The following is a 27,204-nucleotide window of genomic DNA, read 5'->3' as shown; positions in this document are numbered from 1 at the left end:
AATGGACATAATTTAATTAAACATTCCCCTGTGGTTGGATGTATTTGGTACTTCCATGTTTTTCATAAAATAGTGCTTCAATAAACATGTTACAAACTAAAGTTTTAAATCATTGATGGGGATTATAACTTTAGGATTAAATTCCAAAATTGAAAAATGGGATTAAAGAGGATCTGGGTCCTGATAGCTCTTAATACAAATGGCTAAATTATCTTCACAATGGATTAAATGGAGTCACACTCCTGATGTGGAGAAGGTTCTCATGGAAAAAAAAAAGTAGCATAATTACTTCATCATTGCTTCAATTTACATCTAAGTGCATTTACCAAAGTGAACCCTGCCTTCATATCTTTATTAAGCACTTCTATTTCCTCTGTGTATCTTTATTCCATGTAGATGAGGAAATTTTTAATTCATCAGGCTCCATGAACAGCCCTGTCCAGGTTTTGTCCCTCTCAGGGACCTCCAGGCAGGTAGGAAGTCAGAGCCTCGTGTCCAGGAGTTCTAGCCCACCCCCTTTATGGTCATCTGGAGAGTCCTAAAGGATGGCATCAAGGTGAACAAGGTTTGCGACCTGTGTGAATTCACCTCTGATCTCTGTTCCCTGCTCAGCTCCGTCGATGCCCGAATATGATACCGACAGCCCGCTGAACGAAACGGACACCACCATCACTGTGATGCTGAAACCCGCCCAGTCCCGGGGAGCCCCTGTCAGGTGAGGAGCGTCTTCATTCGTTTGCTGCATTCCTCTTCTGTACCATACACACCTCCAGATGAACCCTGTGACTGGCAATGCCTAGGGACAAAGTAGACCAGAAGCCAGACTTTCTGAGACGTAGAGGGTCCCTCTGCCCATGATTGTATAGCCTGGGGGGTATATGCTCTTGGGACCTGAGATGGCCTGGGAGAGAACCTTTGAAAGTACATTTGTAGAAAGGGTAGCTGGTCGGGTTAGGAACCTAATCTCTTGGCAAGATCATCAGTGACTGACAGTGACAGACAAACAGAGAGGCAGACTTACTGTATTTTCCATAGGCCCTCCGTGGAAGTGTTTTTATTTTCATTTCAATACATATTATTTTATATGACCAGATGCACACAGGCTTTGTGCCTTTGTGTTCCTCTCCTAAGAGTATCTTCCTTTGGTCTCACTGTGGGTGAATTCCTTAGGGAGTTTTGAAAAAAAACCTGGGTGCTGGTAAAGTCTAGGGCCATGCTGTTTCACAGGAGCTGCCAGCATTATATGGCTTGTTTTAACAAGAAGATGTGGGAGCATGTGGAGGTCCAGGCAGCAAAGGCATCTCAGCATCTAGACTGGCCAGTGCTAAGCCCAGGCTAACAGTAGGGTGAGCCTTTCTCTCTCTCTCTCCCTCCCTCTCTCTCTCTCTTCCTCTCTCCCTCCCTCCCTCCCTTCTCCCCTCCTTCCCTCTCTCTGTCTGTCTCTTTCTGTCTCTGTCCGTCTGATTAGTTTATCAGAGATAGGAGTCATGTGCACTTTCCTGCCTGAGCTGGCTTCAAACTGTCATCCTCAGTTCTCAGCCTCCTGAGTAGCTAGGATTACAGACATGAGCTCAGCCCCCAGCTGAGCATCTCTTTGTAAACAAGGGCAGCAACAATGGCTTTGGTTTTTGCTCAGGACTCCATGCAATGGGACCCCAGCCCATTGAAATGATGGATGTGGTCTAGATTTCAGATCGGCTCAGTTCAGTTCTATAAAGCCTGTGCTGTTGTATTCCTATGTACTAGGAAGGAGGGGTGTCCTCAGGACACAAAATATTTATTCAACACATTGTCATTAAGCATCCCTTCTTGGCTCATTGACAGACGTTGCTTAAATGTTTAGAATATGGAAGTACACTTAGTCATAAACAAGTCATAAAGGAATGCAGACAGTAACTGGGGAGACGGGGACATGGAGCCACGAGTGCCGTTACAGAGCTGTGCACAGGTGATTATGAGCACTCAGAGGAGCAAATTCTCAGGGGAGGTAACACTGGCCTGTAGATTTTTACCCAGTTGCTAGTGCGTAGCATAGGTGAGTGCATGGAGGAAAGAGGCAGACTGCCAAGACAGAATGCACAGCCTGGGGTTGGGTTTGCTTTATCTGAGAGGTCATGGTCGGAAAGGCAGGTTGGGAACAGATGTGTGTGTGAGAAACTCAGACTTATTGGAAGGCAATGGAAAGGCACTGGGACATTCCATGTAGCAACATCACTCTGTGTGTTCCTGGAGGCTGATATGCCAGACTGGAAAAGAGTCTCTTGAGACAGTCCTGATCTTCATTTTTTTTTTCTAATCTGTACCTAGTTCTCCCCAGAAATCACAGGTAGTGTGGAAGTTTTGACCCAATCTGAAGATTGTGCAGTCAATATCCTCTTTCTACTGGTGAATCTACCAGCCCCACAGCAGGTGGGCTGATGTCCCTGGATCATCTCACTATAGAACCTGTCTGGCATTCTATTTGGTGATTGTCCTACCTTTGCTTAGCTAAAACAGATGCTGACTCAAGTCACAGTAAGCTGTTAATCCCCTGCTTTCCCTCAAGTTATTCTGATGCACATCCTTGCTCAGTTTTTTCTGCATTCTGTGAGCTATCTTGGTTGTCAGATGAAGAACTCAAGGTGTGAATGACCAGCATTGTACAGGCAGTAAGTTGGGAAGGCTGAGTTTGAATGCACAGCCTCTGAGTGCCAAATTACATGTTCTTTCTTGACCAGCAATGCTTACTCCCTTTAACCATTCCCTCCTCCTAGATCACTGCATTGGCAATGCTTCCATGATAGCAAAAGAACAACCCAGAATAGAGAAGTAGCTTACCCAACGTTGCACAGAAAATTAACTACAGATCCTGTACATGGCCTAGATTTGCCCCAAGTCTCTGATCTTTTAGCAGTGGATAGGAAGACAAGGCTTTAAAGCTTTTAGAAAGGGGCTTCGTCCAGCTAGCATCCCATTACATAACTACATGGTGGGCAGGGATATAATCCAGTTCCTCGAAGTCTCTGGCTCTCTGTGGAGCTAGGGAAAGTGTGAATTCAGTGATGGTGAACTCAGAACTTAAATCTCACTCTAATATTGCTGAGTTCATCTAAGCTTGATCTCTGTTCTCTCTCATACCAAGTTCTCCTTGCCTGCAAATCATGGACAGTAACTATTCACCAAGGGTGAATAAAACAGGATAACACACAGAGCCAAGCAGGCCTGAGGACAGCTCTGCCTTCCCCAGAAATCTTCCTTACACAGAAGCAAAGGGCATCCAACCCCCCAAAATGCACAGGAAAACCTTTCCAGTTCCCACAAGGGCCCTTCCACTTTTTGTCTACTCTCACTTGGCAAATCTGTTTAACAAGCACACCCATCTTTAGACTATAGTGAATTCTGAGGCGGGGAAATGGAATGGAATGTCCCAGCAGCAGTGGGACTGGAAGGGAGCAAAGTAGTTGGACTGTTCCACAGAGCTGACATGGGTATTCAAAAATCAATGGGGCCACCGGGTTCTGGTGGCTTATACCCACAATCCTAGCTACATAGGAGGCTGAGATAGGAGAATCAAAGCCAGGCTGGGTGGACTGAGGGACTCTGATCTCCAATTAACCAGCAAAAACCCAGAACTGGAGACATGGCTTAAGTGATAAAAAGAGCCAGCTGTGACTGAAAAAACCAAGTGATAGTGCAAAGTTCTGTGTTCAAGTCCATTACTGGAACAACAAAAAAAAAATAAATGAGCTAGGCACTGGTGGCTTACACCTATCATCCTAGCTACTCGGGAGGCTGAGATCTGAGAGTTGTGGTTCAAAACCAGCCTGGGCAGGAAAGGCCATGGTATGGTTATCTCCAATTAACTACCTGAACACCAGAAGTAGAATTGTGGCTCAAAGTGGAAGAGTGCTAGCCTTGAGTAGAAAAGTTCAGGGATAGCACCCAGGCCCTACATTCAAGCCCCATGACTGACAGAAAAAAAAAGACAGTGAGATCTATGTACTGCAACCCCTCACAGCTATTGTTCATTTTGTCTTGGCCCACAAGCCAGAACACAAGGAAGTCTTAAGAGAACCTACTAGTTTTCACTTAATGAGCAAATGCTTAGCCTGTGTCATTGCTGATTACTATTATAGTCTGTATCATTGCCACATTTCAGTAAAGCTCTCTCCATTTTGCAGATATAGACATTGAGATACACAGAAGACTCAACCCATGAAACAAATGAAACAGGCAGAACTGAAGCCCGTTTCTGACCCTACCACCTCTCCCAGGGAGGAAGGTAGACATGACATATTGTGCTGACATTTCCATCCACCAATTTTTTTAATTTAAAAAAAATAAAGGAAGGAAATGTCACTGCTCAAAGGGAAGTGGTTGGTTGGTGTCTGGAAATGTCCGGCTGCTCTCCTTTGCAAGGTTCTGTTTCAAGGTGGGTAGATAGACACTTTGTTTCTGGAATTATCTTCACAACATTGTTTGGGTATTTACTAAGAAAGGGAAGACAGGAACCAATGCCTTGAGGGATTTTCAGGACAACTGCAATGACGAGTAGAAATCCCCCCACCCCCTGCATAACTCAGTTACCTTAAGCTTGAGCATAGAGCCTGCAGCTGTGCATATGAAAGGCAGTAGACCTGCTGCCGGGAAGAGCTGGGAGGAGCTGGAAGGTGGTTCCTGCTGATTGAGAGGAGCAGTACATGCGATAAAGATGAGCATGAGCAAGGATGGCAAACCATGAGGAACCCTGTAGGGTGCTGAGTTATGAAAACAACATGGCTAAGGGCTGGGATATGGCCTAGTGGCAAGAGTGCTTGCGTATACATGAGGCCCTGGGTTCAATTCCCCAGCACCACATATACAGAAAATGGCCAGAAGTGGCGCTGTGGCTCAAGTGGCAGAGTGCTAGCCTTGAGCAAAAAGAAGCCAGGGACAGTGCTCAGGCCCTGAGTCCAAGGCCCAGGACTGGCAAAAAAAAAAAGAAAAAGAAAAAAAAAGAAAAGAAAACAACATGGCTAGTCTATGGCTCCCAGCGGCTCGCTAGGTGTATTAGGCCAAGGAATCTTTGAATCCCTTTTCTTGTAGTTGGTAAGAGGAAGTACTTCTACTATTCTATGGCATTTCAGGGTATATTGTGCAATAACTTTTATATATTTCAAAATAAAAGATGGCCTGGGGAAAGTAGCTCATGCCTATAATCTGAGATACTAAGGAGCATGAGATACAGAGGATTATGATTCAAAGCCAGCCTGGGAAGAAAAGTCAGTGAGACTCTATCTCTAAAATAACCAGCCAAAAGTCAAGCTGAAAGTGTGGTTCAAGTGGCAGATCACCAGCCAAGCAAGCAAACTGAGAAAGTGAAAGGCCTTGAGTTCAAACTCTGGTGCCAGGAAAAATCCAGAAGTGAAGAAATTAGAAAGAGAAGAATTTATCATAAAAATGATAAATATTTCAGGAATAGGAACACAAATTACCTTGATTTGATTATGAGACATTATATACATGTATCACATTATATTAGACCAAATGGGTAAGTGCAAATACTACATGCCAATCAGAAGATAACAATGTTAAAAAGAATTTGCACCTGAGAGTTGTAAACTCTTGACTGATCCCCACCTTGGGTGATGAGTAAGCTGGTTTGAAAATAACATCCTATTTCAAGGAAAGAAACTAAAGTCTAAGGTGTTAAATGATCACACACACACACACACACACACACACACACACACACACACACACACACATTGCCCTGGCTCTGAGGTTACTTCTGCCCCCACAAGCTATAAGTCCCCATTCCTGGCATGTCGGGTGGTGACTGTCTCTTGGTGGGGATAATATAAGACGAGACTCTGCCCACTAGGGGACTAAGGCTGGGTACCTTAGTATCTCAAGAAGAGGGTTGCTTCCAATACCAGTGAATTCTGGTTGTCTAAGTGGAGGTGCTTAATATTCAGACAGAATACAAGAGCCATAGCCTCCAGCCCTACCTGTCCTCCCCACCCTGTAGCCTGCCCTAGCAGCAGCTTCCTCCTCCTCCTTCCTACCATGCTTACATGTGGACAGCCAATCCACAGTCTGGGATTTATTTTGCTAGGTGTTCCTTGGAGTGTGCAGGGAACAAACCCAGAAGGGGGCCAGGGTGCAGGGAGAATGGCAATACAGGACTCCCCCACACCGCTGTCCCACTGCCACTTGGCCTATTTTTCTAATACTCCACAATGGAGATTTATTGCTTTTGCATTGCTTTCCCCAGGCCTTCCAAGATTTATTGGTTTTTAAGTGACAGAATCCAAGAATTGCTTAAAAGATCAATCAAATAGTGACTAGAATCTAATATTCAGCTCTGACTTGAACACGCCGAACCTTCTCCCCCCACGCCCCACCTGTCATACTGATGTATCTGCGGTAACCTTCATAGGAAAGTAACTTGGCCATGAATTAATCACTTCTAATGCAGTCCCTGAAGTGAGGCTGGGGCCAGAGCCCTAGATTCTACAGCAGGCCTTCACCCAGTCACAGCCGTGTTTCTTGGAGATGCCCTTTTCTCCTCTTCTCTCCCTCCTACCCTGTTGCTCAGTCTCCCTCCGTGTGGATTCAGCCCTTAACTCAGCTCATGCTTCTCCCTCACAGCTATTCTCCAACCCCATTCTCTTGACTCCAGGGTGCCTTTTCTGATCTCCCCTCCATGAGCCTCCCTCCCTCCCTTCCATCCATCTCCCCCCCCCCCCCAACTGTTCAAGTGTGCCATTGGAAGCACAAATTGGATCAAGTTAACTTGGTCGCTTAAAATTCTTAAATGGGTCACTGGTTTTCTATTGCATTAAGTTCAAGCTTCTTAGCATAGAATTCCAGGCCTGTCAGCATCTGGCTTCAACCTCATTTCTGATTTCATTTAAATTCACTCTGCCCCTTTACCAGGTTTTGCCTCAAGAGAGATATGTGTAGTTTGTTAGTGGTTCTTTCCGATGTTCTTAATTGTGTTATGCATGTCTCCATGTGCTCTGTTTTGTTTTATTGTTTTACATTCCCTTCACTAGGTTCCAACAAATCTGAAGGCTTAACACTGTTGGATCTCCATTGCTTGTGACAGTGTCTAGCCTTCTATAGTTGCCTTTAAAAATAAAATAACAACAAACCTAATTACTAAAATATGCAATGAGTTAACTCAGCAAATCTATTTTGCCACTCTGGTAAAGATGACACTCAGGCCCTACCTTCCAGTACCATATATATTCTAAAATAGATTGCTGTCTGATAGACCTTCCTATGAGGCTAAATATGCCCTTTATTTGTATGCTGTCAAATATAGTTGCCATTGGGCATGTGGTATAAAGCCAGCTCAACTAAAGAACTGATTTTCATGTTCTTTTAATTACCTTAAATTTTAAGAATTCCATATATACCACTTTTATTTTTATTATTTTATCTTTGATGAATGTATATTTATAGTATGTATTATTAGCATTACATGTTACATGTGAGCTTTCATCATAGACCTAAAATACACTGATTAAATTCAACCTCTCCTTATCCTCCCATTCCTCTTCCACATACCTCTCAGCCTCTAAGTGTCATGGTTCTTAGGGTCAAATTGTCTTTTTTCAGCTTCCACATATAAGAAAGAACATGTAATTCTTGTCTCTCTAGGTCTGGCTTATCTCATTTAACACAATATCCTCCAGTTCCTTCCATTTTGCTACAGATGATAGAATTTGATTCTTCTCTATGGCTGAAATAGATTCCTATGTGTATGTCTTTTGTCTACTCATCTATTGATGTAGTTGTTGAGAAGAGGAAATGAAGTGACCTAAGGCAGAATAGCTGTGGTGATGAGATGAAACCTTTAGCAGGTAAAGTGGGATTTGCCTTCAAGATGACTTCTTGGTTCGTGAAGGAAAAGGCCTGGTCCCAGAGGACACTCAGACTTCTGGCCTGGTTGGTAGAATACAAGATGGTGCCCATCTCTGAAGCAAGAAGCACAGAAAGATGGAGAAGATTGAGGGGACACTTTTCAGGACAGGCCAATGGCAGTGAAGGTGGTCTGAGAACTGAATGAGGTTCCTAACAAACCCAGCAGGAATATACCAGAAGTTGACCTGTGGTCAGCTGAGCCACAGAGATCCTGAAGACCACTGAGGGACCATCTGTAAGGCCAATGAGGATCTATGACCTGCTTCCTTGGGCTTCTTGGGCAGTGATGCACCAGGCATAGCAGCTCCAGCTTGTAGGATCTAGTTCTGACTGGCTTGACAAGGCAATCGCCTAAAAAGGTGGTCTCCAGTTCTTTTCACTCTCTGATAGGAATCCACCATCTTCTTGCCTGTGACAAGGGCTGCTAGTTAAGACTGGAGATTCTGAGATGCATAGTGATGCTGCAGTACAAACTGGAGATCCAGCCAGCTTTTGAGGAGAGAAGAAAGTTTACTGGGAAGAAAAAGCAAAGGATTGCCAGATTTCCTCCAGGATTCCTTTAATAACCATGAAGCCCTGAGTGGGAGCACACAAAACAATCACAGAAGGGTTTTGTTGGTCTGTTGAGCTGCAGTGAGCAAAATTGGAGTCATTACTGTCTGATTCTCAGATACTAGTGCGTGATGGTGTCCAATTAGGAAGAAGAAATGAAAATGTGGAGGATTTATTAACATGGGGGGCAGCCGGAGGAATTTGTGAGTCCCTGACCACATTGGGAGAGATGAGAAAGCACAATTACATTGAGACACTCGTTCTTGAGACCTCATTTATGTTGCTTAGTTTCCTACTTCTTTGAATCACCTTTGTGGGCACCTAAGGAAGAGGAGGAGGGTGCTGTGTGTCCCACACTAAAAGGAGCAGGTAGTGGGAGGGAGGGTATAAAACTATTTCTTTATCGCCTGCATGAAGATTTAGCTCTGAAAGTAGTTAATAACACTGTAACCATGGCACAGAGCATGCTGGGACTATATCACACCAGATTGGGAACTACAAGGAGCCAGAGGCAAAAAGAAGCAACCAGAAATAAGGCGTCATGGTGTGTCTGCTGCTACAGAGCTCTGCTCCATGGGGTCTGCTGTATCACAGTTTAACCATGATGACTGAAGAGACATATCATTTTAATTAAAGAGACATACAACTAGTGCCCACATTGCCACCCACAGAGAAAAGGAGAAAAGGGTCAATGTGGTGATGTGGCACAGAGCTGCAATTAGAGGGACCATTCAGTCTGGTCATAAAAACAAACACAAAGGCTAACTATGAAAGATGGCTGAGTTAACTTGCTTTCCTATCATCTGATTACCATCTATTATCTGTCAATCTATCATCTAACTCATATCATTGTGTTACATGCATACACAACACACACACACACACACACACACACACACACACACACATTGTAACAGAAATACTTTCTGGGAAAACAAAAAGGAAAAGAAAGCAACACCCAAATATTGTAGGAGAGTATACCTTCCCTTCAGTGGATCTTAATTGCACTGCAGTTCCCCCTTTGATAAGCCACCCTTCCCCCACCCCATCCCCATTTCTCAGCCCAGCAACCTGCCTATAAAGAATTCCCTCTGAGGTTGAGATTCTGGACTATATTACTTAGGCTCAAACCAAGGCTGGAAGACAGGTGTTTGGGGACGAATGTTTTAAATGGAGCAGTCGATGGAACATGAAGAACGAGTGTTCTATTTTGGACTGTCTGCCATCTGGAGAGATGGAGACAGGGACTGTTGCTGGCATGAGGCAGAGGAGAGTGTGGTTGTCATGTTCACCTCCTACCACAGGGACTATTTAAATTCCTAACGTCTGCAGTGCTGGAAAGGCGGCTGAGTAGGGGTTTACACTTGGGGATCATTGGCATCCAGGTGGTATTTGAAGCCTGGAAGGAGTGGGTGACCTTGCTCAAGGAGACTGGAGCAAAAGGAGACAAGAAACAGGACAGTACTATGTGACGACACTTCATCCAGGAACTACACAGGAGAGGAGAAGACTGATTGAAAAAGTAGAACTAAAACCATGACAGCATAACTTCATTTTAGCCTTTCTTTGAAAACAAGAAAATCAAAGGAGCAATACAAGGAAGGAAGGAAGGAAGGAAGGAAGGAAGGAAGGAAGAAGGAAGGAAGGAAGGAAGGAGTAGAAGGAGAAATGAAGGAAGCAGAGAGGAGGATCGAAGGAGAGACGGAAGGGGAAGGAAGCAACAGAAGGAAGAAGAAAGGAAGGGACAGAGGGAGGAGGGAAGGAAGGAAGAAAAGAGAAAGGAAGGAAAGAAAGAAGGGGAAAATAAAGGTCAGCCCTTTGACCTTTTTGCCAAAAACTTCAAGAAACTCTTCTAGTAGAAAATAAGAAAGGCATTGATTTAGGACTATGGGGGAAAAGATGTTGTTAAGCAAAGTGTTTGGAATTGAACAGAGCTTGCTACGAAAATGTGAAAGTGGAAGTGGGGGTAACTGAGATATGGAGGCCAGGGGATCTCACTACTGCTGAAGATTCTGTGTGAAGGTTAGGAAGCAGGCTGGGAAGACAAGAAATGATGTCAAGAAAGCAGGGTGATCAGAGGTAAGGGGTTGTCGGGATCTGAAAGATCCCTTTCTCCCCGATCTCCCGGGGAGAATGGTGAACCCCAAAATCTATGAAAGAGCACTCGGCCTTGCCTTCCACCGGCAGAAGGCCAAAGGCGTACTCTCATGGACTTGCGCTAAGTTGAGGAAAGGTTGCTGAAGCCTCCCCTCCCCCCAGTCCCCTCACATGTTACCGGGGGGCGGAAAGAAGGCATCAGGGACACGCTGCTATGGTGGGATGCGTCTCAAAAACTTTAATAGGGAAAGGCCCTTATATAGAGGCAATGGCGGGAAAGAAAGGGGGCTGGCCAAAGGGCCAGTCATAGGCTAAGGACCATGTCCATCAAGTGATATCACAAAACTTCCTTTGTGGGCGGGACAACCCCATCATGGTGGCACGCACGTGTTTGCCTCCCAGGGGCGGAGGCTTTCTTTTCCGGTTGAGACCAGAAGGTGGGAGGGACTTCCTCCCACACTACCCCACAGCTGGCAGGGAAGGGCAGCGTCTTGGGAGCTCTGTGCCCTTCCCCCTTCATGGCCGAAACTGAATCCCCAACAAGGGGTGACGAATGGAATTCTTCTGTGCGATTGTAAGTCTCTGGTTGTGACCATATTGATACTGATGGTGGATAGATGGTATTGAATTCAACATGAATGCCTGAGAGCCAAGATTGCCAAGGAATCAGAGCACAACTATGCTTAGAATGGAAGGTGGATCTAAGAAGATGTCGTTTTACAATGCTACCCCCTCCTCCTGCCCCAGGAGGAAGTGATGAAATCCTGCATAAGAGCAATGGTGACTGCCAGATGCCTTCTTCCAGTTCTCACTGTTTCTCCAACTCTTTTTCTCCATGGACTTGTACTTCTCACATAGGTCTGGGACCCCTGACAGATTGCACCACAGCTCTTGAGTTGCTGATAACTGATGGTTCTCTGTCTCGCTGTCTGCATTGGCCCAAAGGTTGAGTGCATTTCTATAGCCAGTTCTATTGATGTTCTTCTGAGCTAGCTCATGGAATTGTGCCACTCTGGAATCCACAAAGGTTTGTTCTTTTCCAGAAAAGCATTCTACACAATGCCTACTCCAGCTGCCGTGGGGCGCTCAGAGACTTGTCTCCTCTCCACAGCAGTAAGAGAGGTGATGCTGAGAGCCATGAATTTTTGGCAGGAAAAAAAAAAATAAGAGAATCTGCTCTACTAGGAAGAAGAAATTTGTACTTATGTCCTCTCACAGTGCAAATCACTCATTTCTTGCTGGCCCCAGTTTCTTGGGGTCTGCTTAGATCTAGGCTCACTAAATAATTTATAAAGATTACACACATCTAAAGTGTCATGAATATTTGGAAGGAAGGTTGGGGGCTGGTAAAAGAATTTACCAAGACAAGAACATAGAGGGTAAACAAAACAAGTTTTATTAGTATAAGGGAAACACAACAGGCAGCTGACCATCCAAAGAGGCGATCGCTGCTTGAGTAGACAAGGTCTGCAGTGGGGTTGTATGTCGTTGGTTAGGCTACTTTTTATTGGCTATTTGGTGGAGCCTATTAATTGGCTGTGTCTCCCATCATGTTTCAAATTGTACTCTTATAAGAACAGTTTGAGCTCTTGGTTTTCATATCTGTGTTCCATCTGCCCTACTGTCTGGCTTTGATTTTCTTCATCCTTCAACCTGGGCTGCTATTCCACCTTAAGTGGGTCTTCTTCCTCCATGTAATGTAAACATATTCATTTGTAAGGTGGGATAGAACAGCTCCAGCATCACAAGAAGAATTTAAGGGCAAGACTGGAGACCTCAGTTGTCTCATACTATAGTCATTCACCACTTGTGCCTCTTCAAATTAACTCAGAACAAATGAAACTTCAAAGTTCTCTGAGAGAGGACTGTAATTAAACCAATAGTCTGTATGGCTCACCAAAATGAATTATTTCAGCCACCAGTCATTGGCATCAACCCAAGCAAGCAGAGGTGGGTTTCAGCCCCCACATGGACCAGGATAGAGGAATAAACTGGCAGAGATTCTAACTCAGATTTGATGAGCTGAAAGTGTTCATCCTCATGCTGAAACACAGGCCCAAAGAGACACAGGAGTTCCGAAAGACTTAAGACCACAGTGAAATGAGAAACAATCGCTTTCCTCTGTCATGACAATAAGCAAATGTCAGTACCCTTCCTGGCTACCTGGACTCAGGTAACACCTGAGGCCACCTACAGACTAAACAGGTAGTATTTGATTGCTATGACAGCAAGATTGAAATCACCTTGGGACTCTGACTTTACCATTGGACTGGCCCTGGGGGAGGGGCTTAATACTCAAACCCCCTACACTTCCCTAAAAACGTGCTGGGGTAGAAATCATTGTCCATCTCTCCCTAGATTTGACCTACTTTCCTAATAAACTCATCTGTCCCTTTCCTTCACAATAAAACAAAAAACAAAGCCCAAGAATTGTGTGTGTGTGTGTGTGTGTGTGTGTGTGTGTGCGCGCGCGCGCGCCCCAGTTCTACAGTTTGAACTCAGGGATCAGGCACTGTTCCTGAGCTTTTTTGCTCAAGGCTACCACTCTACCACTTGAGCCACAGTGGCCTCTTCTGGCCTTTTTTGATGGTTAATTGAAAATAATAGTCTCAAAGACTTTCTTGCTCCGACTGACTTTGAATCTCAGCCTCCTGTGTAGCTAGGATTACAGGCATGAGCCCCCAGCCCCTAGCTAACAGCTTTCAATTCATTAGTTGTGGTAACCACATTTCAATATTCATTCTTAGTTAAAAGCTACCATATTGGGCAACTGTAAGGGAATACCAAAATCGAGAGACACAGGGTAAAAAAGACAAACGATTACAAAAGCAATACTTGCAAAACTGTTTAGTGTAAATCTACTGAACAACTCATGGGGAGGGAGGAGGTAACAAACAGTACAAGAAATGTACCCAAGGCCTAATGTATGAAACTGTAACCTCTCTGTATATCAGTTTGACAATAAAAAAAACAAAAACATTTCCATCATAATAGAAAGATGTGTTTTACTCCAGGGTTCAAAACCCTAGCAAACCTGATGGAAAGAGCTTGAGGCCATGTATGGTTTGAAGGGGTTATTCATGCAAGCATTTGGGCACAGAGGTTCTTCTTTCTGAAAGAACAGACATCCATCCTACCCTGAGAAATGCAGGAGGTAATGGGAGCTCTTGCAGGTATGAAATGTAAGGCCCTAAAGGATTGTGACATTCGTGGCAGGCTTACTTGCTGCTGAGACTCTGACCTACTGAACTGGACTCCACTCGTTCTATGGGTAATGAGCAGTGGAAAATGGTTCAATCTATGGTTTCCAAATATCAGCAAATACCTTGGGCACCTGGAAAGCTAGTCAGCATGCAGCGTTCTCCCAGTCCCCAGCAATCTGAAGATCTACCTGATTTCTATCTTGCTATCATTGCACCACAATCGAATACTACCTATTTAGTCTGAAGGTGGCCTCAAGTGTTACCTGAGTCCAGGTAGCCAGGAAGGGTTCTCCATGGTACCGATATTTGCTTATTGTCATGACATAGGAAAACAACGATTTTTCATTTCACTGTGGTCTTAAGTCTTTTGGAACTCCAGTGTCTCTTTGAGCCTGTGTTTCAACATGAGGATAAGCACTTTTAGCTCACTGAAGATGAGTTAGAATCTCTGCCAGCTTATTCCTCTATCCTGGTCCATGTAGGGGCTGAAACCAACCCCTTCTTTCTTGGGTTGATGACAATGACTGGTGTCTGAAATAATTCATGTGTTGCTGTGTGCTGATAGCAAATCTGAATCTATCACGTTTATGCAGATGTTGGGGCGGAGGTAGAAGATGGATGTTTGGTGAAGCTGAACATGCGGATCTGAACAAATCTGTATTCTTTTGTGGAAGGCTGAAGCAGCCTGGGAGAAACAAATCCATTTCCAACTTTCACTCTATAAAAAGTTCTATATTTTCTTAGATCAGACAAAATATATTGAGTGCCAAACTGCTGTAGCAATATGGGCGCGCCACTCAGCTGGGTTAGAATCTGTATGCATTGTCCCCCCGGGCCAGTTTTGATTATGTTCTTTTTCCTTTTATTGCAGTCAGCAAATCTGAATTTGCTATTGTGGGAAAAGCAGGAAGAAGAGAGAGGGAGAGAGAGAAAAAAAACCTGAAGGTTTTTAACCTTCAGAAAGTTCAGAGGTTCAGTCTGAATAAGCACAAAAACTTTCAGTGCGACTGAATTCCTTGAATTTGCAGAACTGCTCAGAATCCCAAGGGAACTACCTTGTGCATAAGAGCCAGGTCCTGCTTGGTGGCTACAAAGGCAAAGTTGCAATGACGAAAGAAGAGCAGCATTAGAAAAAGTGGGAGGAGGGATAGATACAAAAAGAAGGAGAAGGAGGAGAAGGAAGAGAAGGAGAAGAAAAAGAAATGGAGCTTGGTCCCAATCCTGGCTAAGGGTTATCCTATTGTTCAATTTCTTCCATTCAAAGCCATCTGCTTCCTATAGCTTACAGATAATATCTTCCCTGCCAGGACACCCTGTTCCTGCTTAATTGAAATTTGTTTCCAAGAGGAATTGTCCAGAAGAGTTTCCCATGGTTCAACTGTTTTGGAAGTCACCATAGGGATACAGATAGCTTTGGGATACAGATGTATGCACATGTGGGCCAGATGTTCAAAGGCCTCAGCAGCCTTCAGGGTTCGAAAGCTGACAGGGATCTCACTGGCCTCTGCAGCTCACTAGTGTTTCCTTTGAAGCTGGCACCATGGCGCCATCCGGGACCTGTGATATTGTGAGTGTGAAAGGAAACAATCATTTCCATTCAGGTTTAGAAGCAACGTGTTTCCTAGGCTTAATTATACCACAGGTACATAAATTACAGAAACATGTTAATGCTCCCATGATTAAAATTATAGAGTGCCTAATTGAAAAAGCGTAAACTGAATTGAAGAATTCCTAATGATAGTCTGCTTTGAGGTGTTAATTTCCTCCATAACGAATGCTTAATTTCTTGGAACCTAAGAGAGTGGCCTCTGTACCAGCACATAGATTTTAGGCAGATGGGCAAGGGTTGTTGTCCTTCCATTCAGGAAGTTGACTGGGGAGGTCGGTTCCAAATAATAAAGCTGGGAAGAATCTTGGAATGGAGCCTGGGAAGAAGGTGGATGGTAGGGACCACGTGTCAGGGTTCTTTCGAGTAGACATGAAGACCAGGGAAGATGAGGAGCCCTTTGTAAACTTCTCCCACCCACCTTGCTTTTCTCTGTCCAAACTCTCAGTCATTTCCCCACTTGGTTTTAGCAAAATCTGGTGCATATAGACTATAGTTCTCAGGGTTTGGTCCTGGGTTATCAATCAAGCCTAGTGATTTGGTTAGAAGTGCAAATATTCAAGTCCCACCTGCAAAGTCAAAAACGGAGGCAGAAGCCCTGGAGAAAGAGCCTGCACTCTCTCTGTAACACATTCCTCTATGTGATTTCAATGCATGCTGTCTCTTGAGAAGCAGTACTAAGGAGTGGGTCACGGGCACCTCATCACATGCAGCTGAGCTTGGTGGAGCACTGGCTCAGAGGAGCACCTGCTGCCAGTGACAGCTCATGTCCTCTCCCTTACACCCAGAATATTGCCCAGAGGTAGCAGAAGCAAAGTGTGTGCAGCCCCTCTTGGTTTTAAGTGCGGCGGGTCCTTTAAAACCTTGTAGGTTCTGACACAGGTACAGGGGCATGGATGTATCCATTGCATTCATTGTTGGTGCATTGTTTATCAGTATTTTTTCCTGAGGAATGATTCTGAGTCCCTGTCACTGGAGGCTGAGCCACATCTGGGAACAGCTCAGGTGAAGCGTGGCTCTCGCCAGGGAGGGGCTGCTAAACACCTGTAAACAAGGCTATTGATGACATAGATGGTTCCTATATATTCTTTTAAAAAAAGTTATTGTAAGGATGATATACAGTTACAGTTACATAAGTCAGGTAATGAGTACGTTTCTTTTTGAACAGTGTTACTTCTTTCCTCATTTTCTCCATTTTTCCCTCCCAGGCCCCCTCCCCTACAAGTTGTGTAGTTCATTTTCAACATAGTGTCTAGTGAGTATCACTGCTGCATTTGTTCACCATTTGTCCCACCAAACTTTACCCTCTCCAAACTTACAAACAAGACAAAAGGTACAGAAATAAAAAACAGTGACAAAGGAGAAAAAAATATGATCATATGAAATGTTTATCGAAAGACACTCATACATTCTTGCAATAGTGACGTGAACCCTAAGTAGGCCACAGCTCAAAAGGAAAGTTCAGTCAGCTCAAGTTTGCAATCCTCACTACTCAGGAGGCTGAGATCTGCAGACTCTTTTAAAACCATCCCTGTCAGGAAAGTCCATGAGTCTCTTATTGCCAATCAACCACCAAAAAGTTGGAAGTAAGCCAGGCACTGGTGGCACTGGTGGCTCATGCCTGTAATCCTAGCTACCTCAGGAAGCTGAGATCTGAGGATTGCAATTCAAAGCCAACCAGGGCAGGAAAGTCCGTGAAACTCTTCTCTCCAATTAGCCATCAGAAAATCAGAAGTGGCATGTGGCTCAGAGTGGTAGAGCAATAGCCTTGAGCAAAAGAGCTCAGAAACAGCAACCAGGTCCTGAATTCAAGCCCCAAGAACAACAAGAAAAGGAAGCTGGAAATAGAGATAGATGTGCCTCAAGTGGTAGAGCACCAACCTTGAGCAAAAAGCCAAGCAAGAGCCTGAGGGCCTGAGTTCAAGTCCCAGTCCTGGCATATATAGATGAAAGAAAAGAAGGGAGGGAGGGAGGGAGGGAGGGAGGAAGGAAGGAAGGAAAGATGGAAGAGAGGGAGGGAGGGTAAAGAGGGAGGAGGGAAGGAACGAAAAAGGGAGGAAGGTACAGAGAGAAGAAAGGAAGGAAGGAAAGGAAAGAGGGAGGGAGGGAAGGAGAGAAGGGAGAATTGGAGGAAGAAAGAAAGGAAGGAAGGGAAACAACTTCCTCTGCACAGTGAATCAAAGTCACTTGTGAATTATCCTGGGTGTGGCTGCAGGTTGCAGAGGAATTTGTTAAAGATTCACTACATCTTTTTATCCTAATACTTCTTGATTATTTCTGGTTTCTGGTTTTGAAGTACACCAGGGACACTGTGTGTGTGTGTGTGTGTGTGTGTGTGTGTGTGTGTGTGTTTTCTGCTCTAGCCACTCCATAGCTATCTGAAATGATAAACTCATATTCCTGGTTAATAACAGGTGTTTGCGTAGGGTCCTTTCCATTTATTTATTGTTATTAATATCCCAGCAAAATGTTTTTATTCTTGATTTCTTTTTGGTATTGTGTCTTTAAGTAGGAAAAATACCCAGATGTCAAATTACTAAAATGAATAAAATGAAACTGCAAGGTATTAAGTGTCTGTTTTCATATGCCAGATAGTGACAACCAATTCATATACATTAACCTTACTTCATTCTTTAATTTAAAAAAATCTCCAAGTCATAAATATACATAGAAAATCAAATCATCAACTATTTCTTACTCTACCACTTAAAACCCCTCAGACATTTGCCCTAGAGGCTATTGCATCTTAGTTCCTTGCCATCTCTTCTGAGAATTGGCTGTGACACTACATAATGTGCTTTTTTGAAGTTATTGATTGCAGGCATTGTCTCTTTACTTACTGCTATGATAGATGATTATCCAACTGTTTTACATTACCCAGTAGCTCCTGCCTATCATTCCAATCCAGTTATACCACTACTGTTAGCTAAATATGTACACAGTGACTAACTTTTTAATTCCAAAAAAGCAGGTCTCTTGAGAGCCAACTGGCATGCTTTTTATATTATGGTATGATATAATTTACTTAAAGCTTACTCAATGCCAGGCACTAAATCCCTTTCAAATATTAACTCAGTTAATTCCCATCAAAATTCTGAGACAGAAACCACTATTTTACAGACAGAGAAACTGAAGTACAGAAAGGTTGTTTGCCCAAGACCATGAAATTAGTAAGTGGCTGATGTAGAATTTGAACATACAACAATGTAGTCCTATTCACTATGTTATGCCACTTCTTATTACTCTTCCTATTAGGGCTAGTGGTAATTTTTGTTGTTTAATTCATCACAGACTGTACCAGTATTCATTGTTCTCAGACAATAACTTTGTTAAGCTAATTATACATTGCTTCTGCTTACCAAACTCCATCATTTTAGGTTGTTAATCAATATATTTTTTATAAAAGTAATTGTGTTGAATATTCCAGAAACATACCAACACTTATGTTATTTGTTTTTAATTTCAGCAATCATAATTTGCCTTTTAAGAGCTATTTACTGTGCTCTCATTTGTTTTCTTATGGCATTCACTTCTTGCTTATAGCAGTAATCAATTGTTTTGGAACTTTTCTCAGTATGCTGTTTTGTTTTGAGACAAGGGAAGAGCTTTCCTGACATCTGTGTTTTATTTGGAGTCACTGTTGTGTTTTCTAGTTTGAACTCTATGCTCTCTGTGCAGGAAGCCCTTCTCATCTGACCAGTAAGATTCTATAGACAGTAGTTTAAAATAAGGAAAAGTTGGAAAAGTTGTTTGGAAGTGATCTAGAAAAACTGTGAGATTCTTATCTCCAATTAACTACCGAAAAAGCTGGTAGTGGAGCTGTGTCTCAAGTAGTAGAACACTAGCCTTGAGGGAAGAAAGCTCAAAAGAACAGTGCCAAGGTCCTGAGTTCAAGATCCAGGGCTGACATGCACACATACACACACACACCCCCCCCCCCCCCACACCCCACAAAGATGGCTATTTCTCTTGAAATCTGTGGAGGTACTTACTTTGCATTCCTTTGCAGTGGGCTTTCTTTATCCATTATACAATATGCATGTCCTCTGATCATGTTTAATCTTCTTGAATTATGTTAAAAGCTCTGTTGCTCCCTCTCTTGTTCTGCTTCTCCCTTTAGATTTTATACTCTTTTTCATCTTTTACTGCCATTTTAGTGAAATCTCAGAATGAAGGGCAGTAAGAGGAATGCACTGACTCTTCCTCCATTGAGTAGAAATTCACTTACATTATTATCTAACCCAGCTTTTGTAATAGTTATGGATAGAGACATATTGTCCCTGGTTTTGGTAAATGATACCCTTTAGGTAGATTAAGGACTGGGGTTTAGAGTCAAAATTCAAATTGAATGTTGATTTCAGAGCCTGTGTTCTTTAAACTCCTAGGTCATGAAAGTGTTTATGAGCTTTGAGATCCATTTCCAAATTATTTCCCACAGTTTAGTGAATCAATTAACAGTGCTACTGTAAATATATAACCCTGCCAATTCAACCACAACTTCACTGAAATGATGTGTTGTAATTTGTTTCCTTTGGCTAATTTAGTATATTTCAATGGAAACATATTGCTATTTTAATTTGCATCTCTTGGCAAGATAGAATTGTGTTCACATCTTTTCATACCATTGACATTTGTTTCTTTTTTTTAATGAAATGGGTTTTTTTTATTATTACTTTTTCCCCATTTACCTATGGCATGGTTTTCAATCAAGCTTTTTTCTAGCAATGACTGGAGGTATTTTTGGTTACCATAGCAGGAGGCAAGAAAGACCCCTGAGGGCTGGGAGTATAGCCTAGTGGCAAGAGTGCTAGCCTCCTACACATGAAGCTCTCAATTCAAGTCCCCAGCACCACATATATGGAAAATGGCCAGAAGGGGCGCTGTGGCTCAAGTTGCAGAGTGCTAGCCTTGAGCAAAAAGAGGCCAGGGACAGTGCTCAGGCCCTGAGTCCAAGGCCCAGGACTGGCCAAAAAAAAAAAAAAAGAAAGACCCCTGAATATCTCACAATGCAGAGGGCAACACAGAATTATCTAGCTCTGGTGCCAGTAGAACCAAGATTGAGAAATCCTGAACTATGGATATCTCAAGGGCCTTTAATGTTTTTTTAAATGTATGCTCTTATCAGAGATGCTCATATTTCTTTGTTTTAAAGTCCCCCTTCAACCTTTCAGTGTTATGGAAGATCCCATGTGGGTTTTGTCTCGATCAGAAATTAATGCTAAAATTCAAATTTAAATATATTTACAAAACAATGCCAAGCCCATTCAGTATTAATATCAGTAATATATTTCTGTTTGCAAATTGATAAAATTAGGGTCAGCGGATACTGTTTCACATTCTGCAAATAGTTTTGGTATCTTCATAGAAGATTCACATTATCATATACTGCATTTAATCCATTACCATTAATTTATTCAGGTGGAAAGACAAAGAAAATTCAGCATCATATAGCTATGTAATAGAGAAGGAAAAGGAAGTGTATGGCCAGTTGGGCTAATTGTGGATGTTGAATTTGGTATTATACCAAAACGCAGAGTGATGTTTTTCTAAATTGTAATGGCAATAAACCTTATTTTCATTACAAAAACTGTCATTTTAGTGTCTTTCAGATGGTTATATTAAAATGTATCGGTGTAGCTTGCACTTTGAATGGATCTTTTATCCTCATAACAATTTTCTCTATTATGTACTGCTCATCTGAAAAATATTCAGAGCTATAGCAGTCTTCTAAACATCGATACCTTTCAGCATAACATGTCAGAATTTTCACATATTCTCTCACCACCACCAATAAATAAAAATTAGGAACTTTTTAAGTTCCCAATGGCAGACAAAACTCTTCCAAATTTTAATTCTCACTTGAAAGCTCAATTATGTCTTTGAAAACAAATGCTGTCAGTTTCCCTCAGAGTGACAGGCAGACTTTATTTATCTTGGAGAAAAATTTTTTTTTACCAAATATCCCACCCTGAAATGACCATAATTTTCAGTCATTCTTTTAAGAAAAAAAGTAGATAAGAATGAAAGGCTTTTTTTAGTGGTCTTTGGTGAATGCCTACAGACCTGTATAATTTATCATGTTCCAGGGCACATTTATTGATTGATTTATTGATTGGTTGATTGATTGATTGCCAGTTCTGGGGCTTGGACTCAGGGCCTGAGCACTGTCCCTGGCTTCTTTTTGCTCAAAGCTAGCACTCTACCACTTGAGCCACAGTGCAACTTCTGGCTTTTTCTATATATGTGGTGCTGAGGAATCAAACCCAGGGCTTCATTTGTATGAGGCAAACACTCACCACTAGGCCATATTCCCAGATCCCAGAGTACTTTTTTTTTTTTTAACATCCAGTGTGTTTACTTATAGGTTTGTAGGCTTACTTTGCTTAATATAATTTTTTCTAAATCTTTCAGTTTCCTTATAAATAGTATTATATCATATTCTTTTTGATGAATGAGTAAAAATCCATTGTATATATGTGTGCATATGTATAAATGTATATACACAAACACACACACACACACACATATATATATATGTATATCACATTTTCTTGACTATTCATCTACAGAGGGGCATCTATGTTGATTCCATATATGAGACCAAAGGAGGATATTCTTAGGAGAGGATCACAAAAGCACAATAGCTATGTGCATCTGATCACATAAAATAAGATTTACTAAATGAACTACAGGAAATGGAAACAAGGGTGTTTTTTTATTTTGCTTCTGTTTTTGTTTTCTTTTCTTTCTGTCTTGTTTGTTCATTTGTCTGTTTTGGGGAGGGTAAAGGGGAGGGCATAGAAATGGTGGGATAAAGGGTGAACAAATGTGGCAGTGATACTCACTTAGACACTGTAGAAAATGAACTATATAACTTGTGGGTGGGGACGGGAGAGAAAACTTGGAAGAGAGTGAAAGAAGGGGTGACAGTGTTCAAAACGAAACATATTCTTTATCTGACTTATGTAACTGTAGCCCCTCTGTGTATCACATTTATAACAACAATTTTTAGAAATGGTGCTTGGAGAGGATTGCTTGAGCCCAGCAGTTAAAGACTAGGCTGTCTCAAAATAAATAAACAAATAATAGTGCCTCAGAAAAAAATGTGATTAGTTTAAGAAACAACTCAATCAAAGACACACTGTAGGGGCTGGGGATATCCTAGTGGCAAGAGCGCCTGCCTCGGATACACGAGGCCCTAGGTTCGATTCCCCAGCACCACATATACAGAAAACGGCCAGAAGCGGCGCTGTGGCTCAAGTGGCAGAGTGCTCGCCTTGAGCGGGAAGAAGCCAGGGACAGTGCTCAGGCCCGGAGTCCAAGACCCAGGAATGGCCAAAAAAAAAAAAAACAAGACACACTGTAATGCTTCAGTAAACAGGAAATCTGTCTCCTGCACACATTGTCCTATGTGAATAGTAAAAGACTTGTACCCAAGGTTTGTAACTTAGTAGAACTAACGCTTGTGGCCACCACAGAGCCCTTTTAGGTCAAACTACCATGTTTTTTCTTTCATAGCAAGGTATGCTGGAGAGTATAAGGACAAGTACAATTGGAGACCACCTCTCTGAATTCATGCTAAATAGCACCTGAAATTTTACCCACCATTGCTGTTTCCTTCTGGGTGACATATAGCATGGTATAAAAAGGCAGAGAAAATTTTACAATTGCCATTAAAATGCTTTTAATGTTTCTAAAACTGAAGCAAAAATTATAGAAATGAATCTTCCTTAAAGGAAATTTGATCCAAAATAAAGAATAGGATTGTCTTCAGAGCACACAGCATGGGCCAGGATGGTGTTTAGTGGTTCAAAGACTACCAAAGGACAGGTTGAAGTTTTTTGGGGAGCAGAAGAAGACCTACTTGTAGCATTAGATGAAAGATTGTTGGTGATGCAATTACTGGGTAAATGAGTTGTAAAGTCATGAGCTGGCTGTTTCACCATCAGTTGTTAAGTAAAATTATTCTGTAAGGTATGGGAAGCTGATTTCTTGACTAGGAGCTTAAGTGAATTCCTTGACTAAGTAAGATCTGTGTCCCGAAGGTCCTGTTTTGTCTTGTTCCTTATAATCCCTCTGCGCCATGTTACAATGGTGACTTTATTTTGTTTAATAGTTTTTACTAGTAATTTTTATTGGATAATTTTCATGTTACAAAATGAAGGTTACACAAATGAGTGTTGGAGCCGGGCACTGGTGGTTCATGCCTATAAGCCTAGGAGATTGAGATCTGAGGATCACAGTTTGAAGCCAGCCAAGGCAGGAAAGTCTGTGAGACTCTTCTCTCTCATAAATGACTCAAAAAAGACAAAAATAGTGCTGTGGATCAAGTGGTAGAGTGCTAGCCTTGAACCAAAGAAGCTCAGGGACAGTGATGAGGCCCAGAGTTGAAGCCCCAGGACTGGCAATAATAACAATAATAATGATGATTTTGATGATGATGATGATGATAATGATGATGATGATGATGATGATGATGATGATGATGATGATGATGATGTCTTGGGCTCCCAAGGGGTTGATATTTAGGACTGCTGAGTTAGCTTCTGGGCAAGACTTAGAGTGGAAATCTCTGTGATTGCATGTGTAGAAGCTTTTTCAGGATTGCTATTTCCATCCAGAATCCACAGGCCTTTCTGCCTTTCTGCTAGAGGGGAGACCTGGCCCCTAGTATTCCCTGCACATGCGCAATTTCCAGCTCATCACATTCCTGCAGACAGCCCCATCCATGGGATGCATTTTCCTGTAGGAAAGATGTTTTCTTGGATGTTATAACTCTCCTCTCATGTGGATTTGTCCTGTCTGCCCTCAATGCCTGACAATTATGATTCATTTGAGGATAATTAGTAACCATTTCATTTACCTTTTTTTTTAGAGCTTTTTCTGGATGATTGATTTCAGGTGGTCATACAAAAACTTGTTGGGAAGGATCACACCTGCCACTTTGCCTTCCCCAATGTGTCTTTGTTCCAGGAAGAGACATCACAGGCACCCCATTGATTACTCTCCTAAAAACAGCCGCTGCGGAAGCTCTCCTTCCCCCAGAGCATCACTGTGGGTTTCCATGATGAAGTTGGAGCCTGAATCCCTATGCACGCTCATCTTGTTCAACTCCGTTTTCCCCCTCTGTTCCTCTCACCACATAAGGTGACTGTAGAAGATGACAATGACCCAGCAGCTGAGATCTTGGCAGGAGGCTAAAGGGGTTGCTTCCCAGGGCTTCTGAACAAGCAGGCAGTGTTGGGCGGCCTGGAGTGAGAGAAATAGCCTGGCACTCTGCTACACTGCAGAAAATGCTTTGGGATGTGTTACTAAGGAACACAATCAAAGCAGGAAGGAAAGTTTACAGGTCTCTAAAGTGCCCTATTTTACTTTGCTGCTTTTTCAAACGCAACGTGCAAATAGACTAACCTGAGATGCTCTTACACTGTAGATTCTGACTAGGTGGAAATGGGGGTGAGGTTTTAGATTCTGGATTCCAGAACTTTCTGAAATGATGAGGAGGCTTATGGGTCTTTGAACTACTAAGAAGTCAGGTTCTACAGCATTCTGCCTTGCTGAGCTATGTTGATGAGCACTGTGTACACTGAACACTATTCATTAGCTAAGTCTATATAAACTTGCTTCCAGTTTTGGATTGAATGAGCTACTGATATTAACTAATAAGGCAATCGGACAGTCATCATTGGAATTGGTCAGCTGTCCTCCATAGAGGACTGGATTCTTGACTGATCGATATTATACTTCGCTCTTCTCTTCCCACATTTTTACTTGTGTCAATCAGTTGTGTCAAAGGGGCTTCACTTTGACATGCCACTGTACACATACAATGTACCTTGATGGGGTTCATCCTTTCCATCACTGCCCCCCCTCCCTACCTCTTTGCTTCAAAGCCAATCCCCACAGGTTTGTATGTGCTCTGGACATCTGGAGTGAGCTTGGGATGGGCTATCTAACTGGAAATTTTAAAGAATCAACATTACTGAAAAAAAAGAAAGTATATTTAAAAAGGCAGAAATTATGCCTTTCTTCCAAAGTACAGGATCCACCCCTCAATTAAAAATATCACATTGTCGCTATTTGTCACATTTAACATATAAACATTATCTTCAAAGCATTTTCATTATTTTCCTAAATATCTTTGATGTTATCTGATTACTGAGGTATTTTACACAACTTCATGTTCACTCTTTCATCTAAATGAAAATTTATTTTTATGCAGAAATGATAAAAATTAAAAATTTACATTTTAGACTCATTTCTTTTTTTTCTCAAATTTTTATTATCAAACTGATGTACAGAGAGGTTACAGTTTCATACATTAGGCATTGGATACATTTCTTGTACTGTTTGTTACCTTGTCCCTCACACCCCCCCCTCCTCCCCCTATCCCTTCCCCCCCCCCAGAGGTGTTCAGTTCACTTACACCAAACAGTTTTGCAAGTATTGCTTTTGTAGTTGTTTGTCTTTTTTTACCCTGTGTCTCTCAATTTTGGTATTCCCTTTCAATTTCTTGCTTCCAATACCAGTATACACGGTTTCCAAAATACTCAGATAAGATTACAGAGATAGTGTAGGTACAACCACAGGAAGGTAATACAAGAACATCATCAATAATAGAAGCTACAGATACACATGGGGCGATGAAAGTAGTTACAACTGTGATATAACAATTGTTTCCATAACATGGAATTCATTTCACTTAGCATCATCTTATGTGTTCATAGGGTATAGCTATTGGGCCTTGTGATGCTCTGCTATGACTTGCCTAAACCTGTACTAATTATTCCCAATAAGGGAGACCATAGAGTCCATGTTTCTTTGGGTCTGGCTCACTTCAATTAGTATAACTTTTTCCAAGTCCTTCCATTTCCTTACAAATGGGACAATGTCATTCTTTCTGATAGAGGCATAAAATTCCATTGTGTATATGTACCACATTTTCCTAATCCACTCATCTACTGAGGGGCATCTGGATTGGTTCCAGATTCTCACTATGACAAATTGTTCTGCGATGAACATTGTTGTGCTGGTGGCATTACTGTGATTTTGTTTGTGGTCTTTTGGATAGATACCCAAAAGTGGGGCTGCTGGGTCATAGGGGAGTTCTATATTTAGCCTTCAGAGGAATCTCCATACTGCTTGCCAGAGTGGCTGAACCAATTTACATTCCCACCAACAATGCAGTAGGGTTCCCTTTTGGCCACATCCCCTCCAACAATTGTTATTGTTAGTTTTCTTGATATATGACATTCTTACTGGGGTGAGATGGAATCTCAATGTTGTTTTGATTTGCATTTCTTTTATGGCCATGGATGTAGAGCATTTTTTCATATGTCTCTTGGCCATTCTCATTTCCTCATCAGAGAAGTCTCTTTGTAAGTCTTTAGCCCGCTTGATGAGGGGGCTATTGGTTCTTTGTGGTTTTGTTTTGGAAGAAGGTAATTTTTTTAGTTCTGCATATATTTTAGATATGAGGCCTTTGTCTGTTGAATGTCCAGTAAAGATCTTCTCCCAGTCTATGGGCTTTCTGTTTATCTTTTGAGCTATGTCCTTTGCCTTGCAGAAGCTTTGCAGTTTGATGCAGTCCCATTTGTCCAACCTTTTTTTGATTTGTAGCCTTTCTGGGTCTTTGTTAAGGAAGTTCTGTCCTGTGCCAAGGAGCCCAAGTGTTTCTCCTACTCCTTCCTTTAGTGTTTTCAGGGTGTCTGTTTTGATTTTGAGGTCTTTAATCCATTTGGAATTGATTTTGGTGCAGGGTGATATATAAGAATCTAGTTTTAGTTTGTTGCATGTGTTGAACCAGTTTTGCCAGCACCATTTGTTAAAGAGGCTACCTTTCTTCCAGAATAT

General features: G+C 42.2%; 1 protein-coding gene across 1 annotated transcript in view; it reads left to right on the top strand.

The window, feature by feature from the left end:
• The window catches only part of Ptprt (protein tyrosine phosphatase receptor type T), a 688,872-nt gene that overhangs the window by 442,176 nt on the left and 219,492 nt on the right, over window positions 1-27,204 (top strand). The window contains exon 11 of the mRNA XM_048349408.1: window positions 613-715. Within this exon, the coding sequence (XP_048205365.1) occupies window positions 613-715 (103 nt within the window). The remainder of the gene's footprint in view (window positions 1-612; window positions 716-27,204) is intronic.

Source organism: Perognathus longimembris, chromosome 6 (assembly GCF_023159225.1).
Source record: "Perognathus longimembris pacificus isolate PPM17 chromosome 6, ASM2315922v1, whole genome shotgun sequence".
NCBI lineage: Eukaryota > Metazoa > Chordata > Mammalia > Rodentia > Heteromyidae > Perognathus > Perognathus longimembris.
Note: the sequence above shows the minus strand (reverse complement) of the source record. Positions and strands in the feature narration are given on the sequence as shown.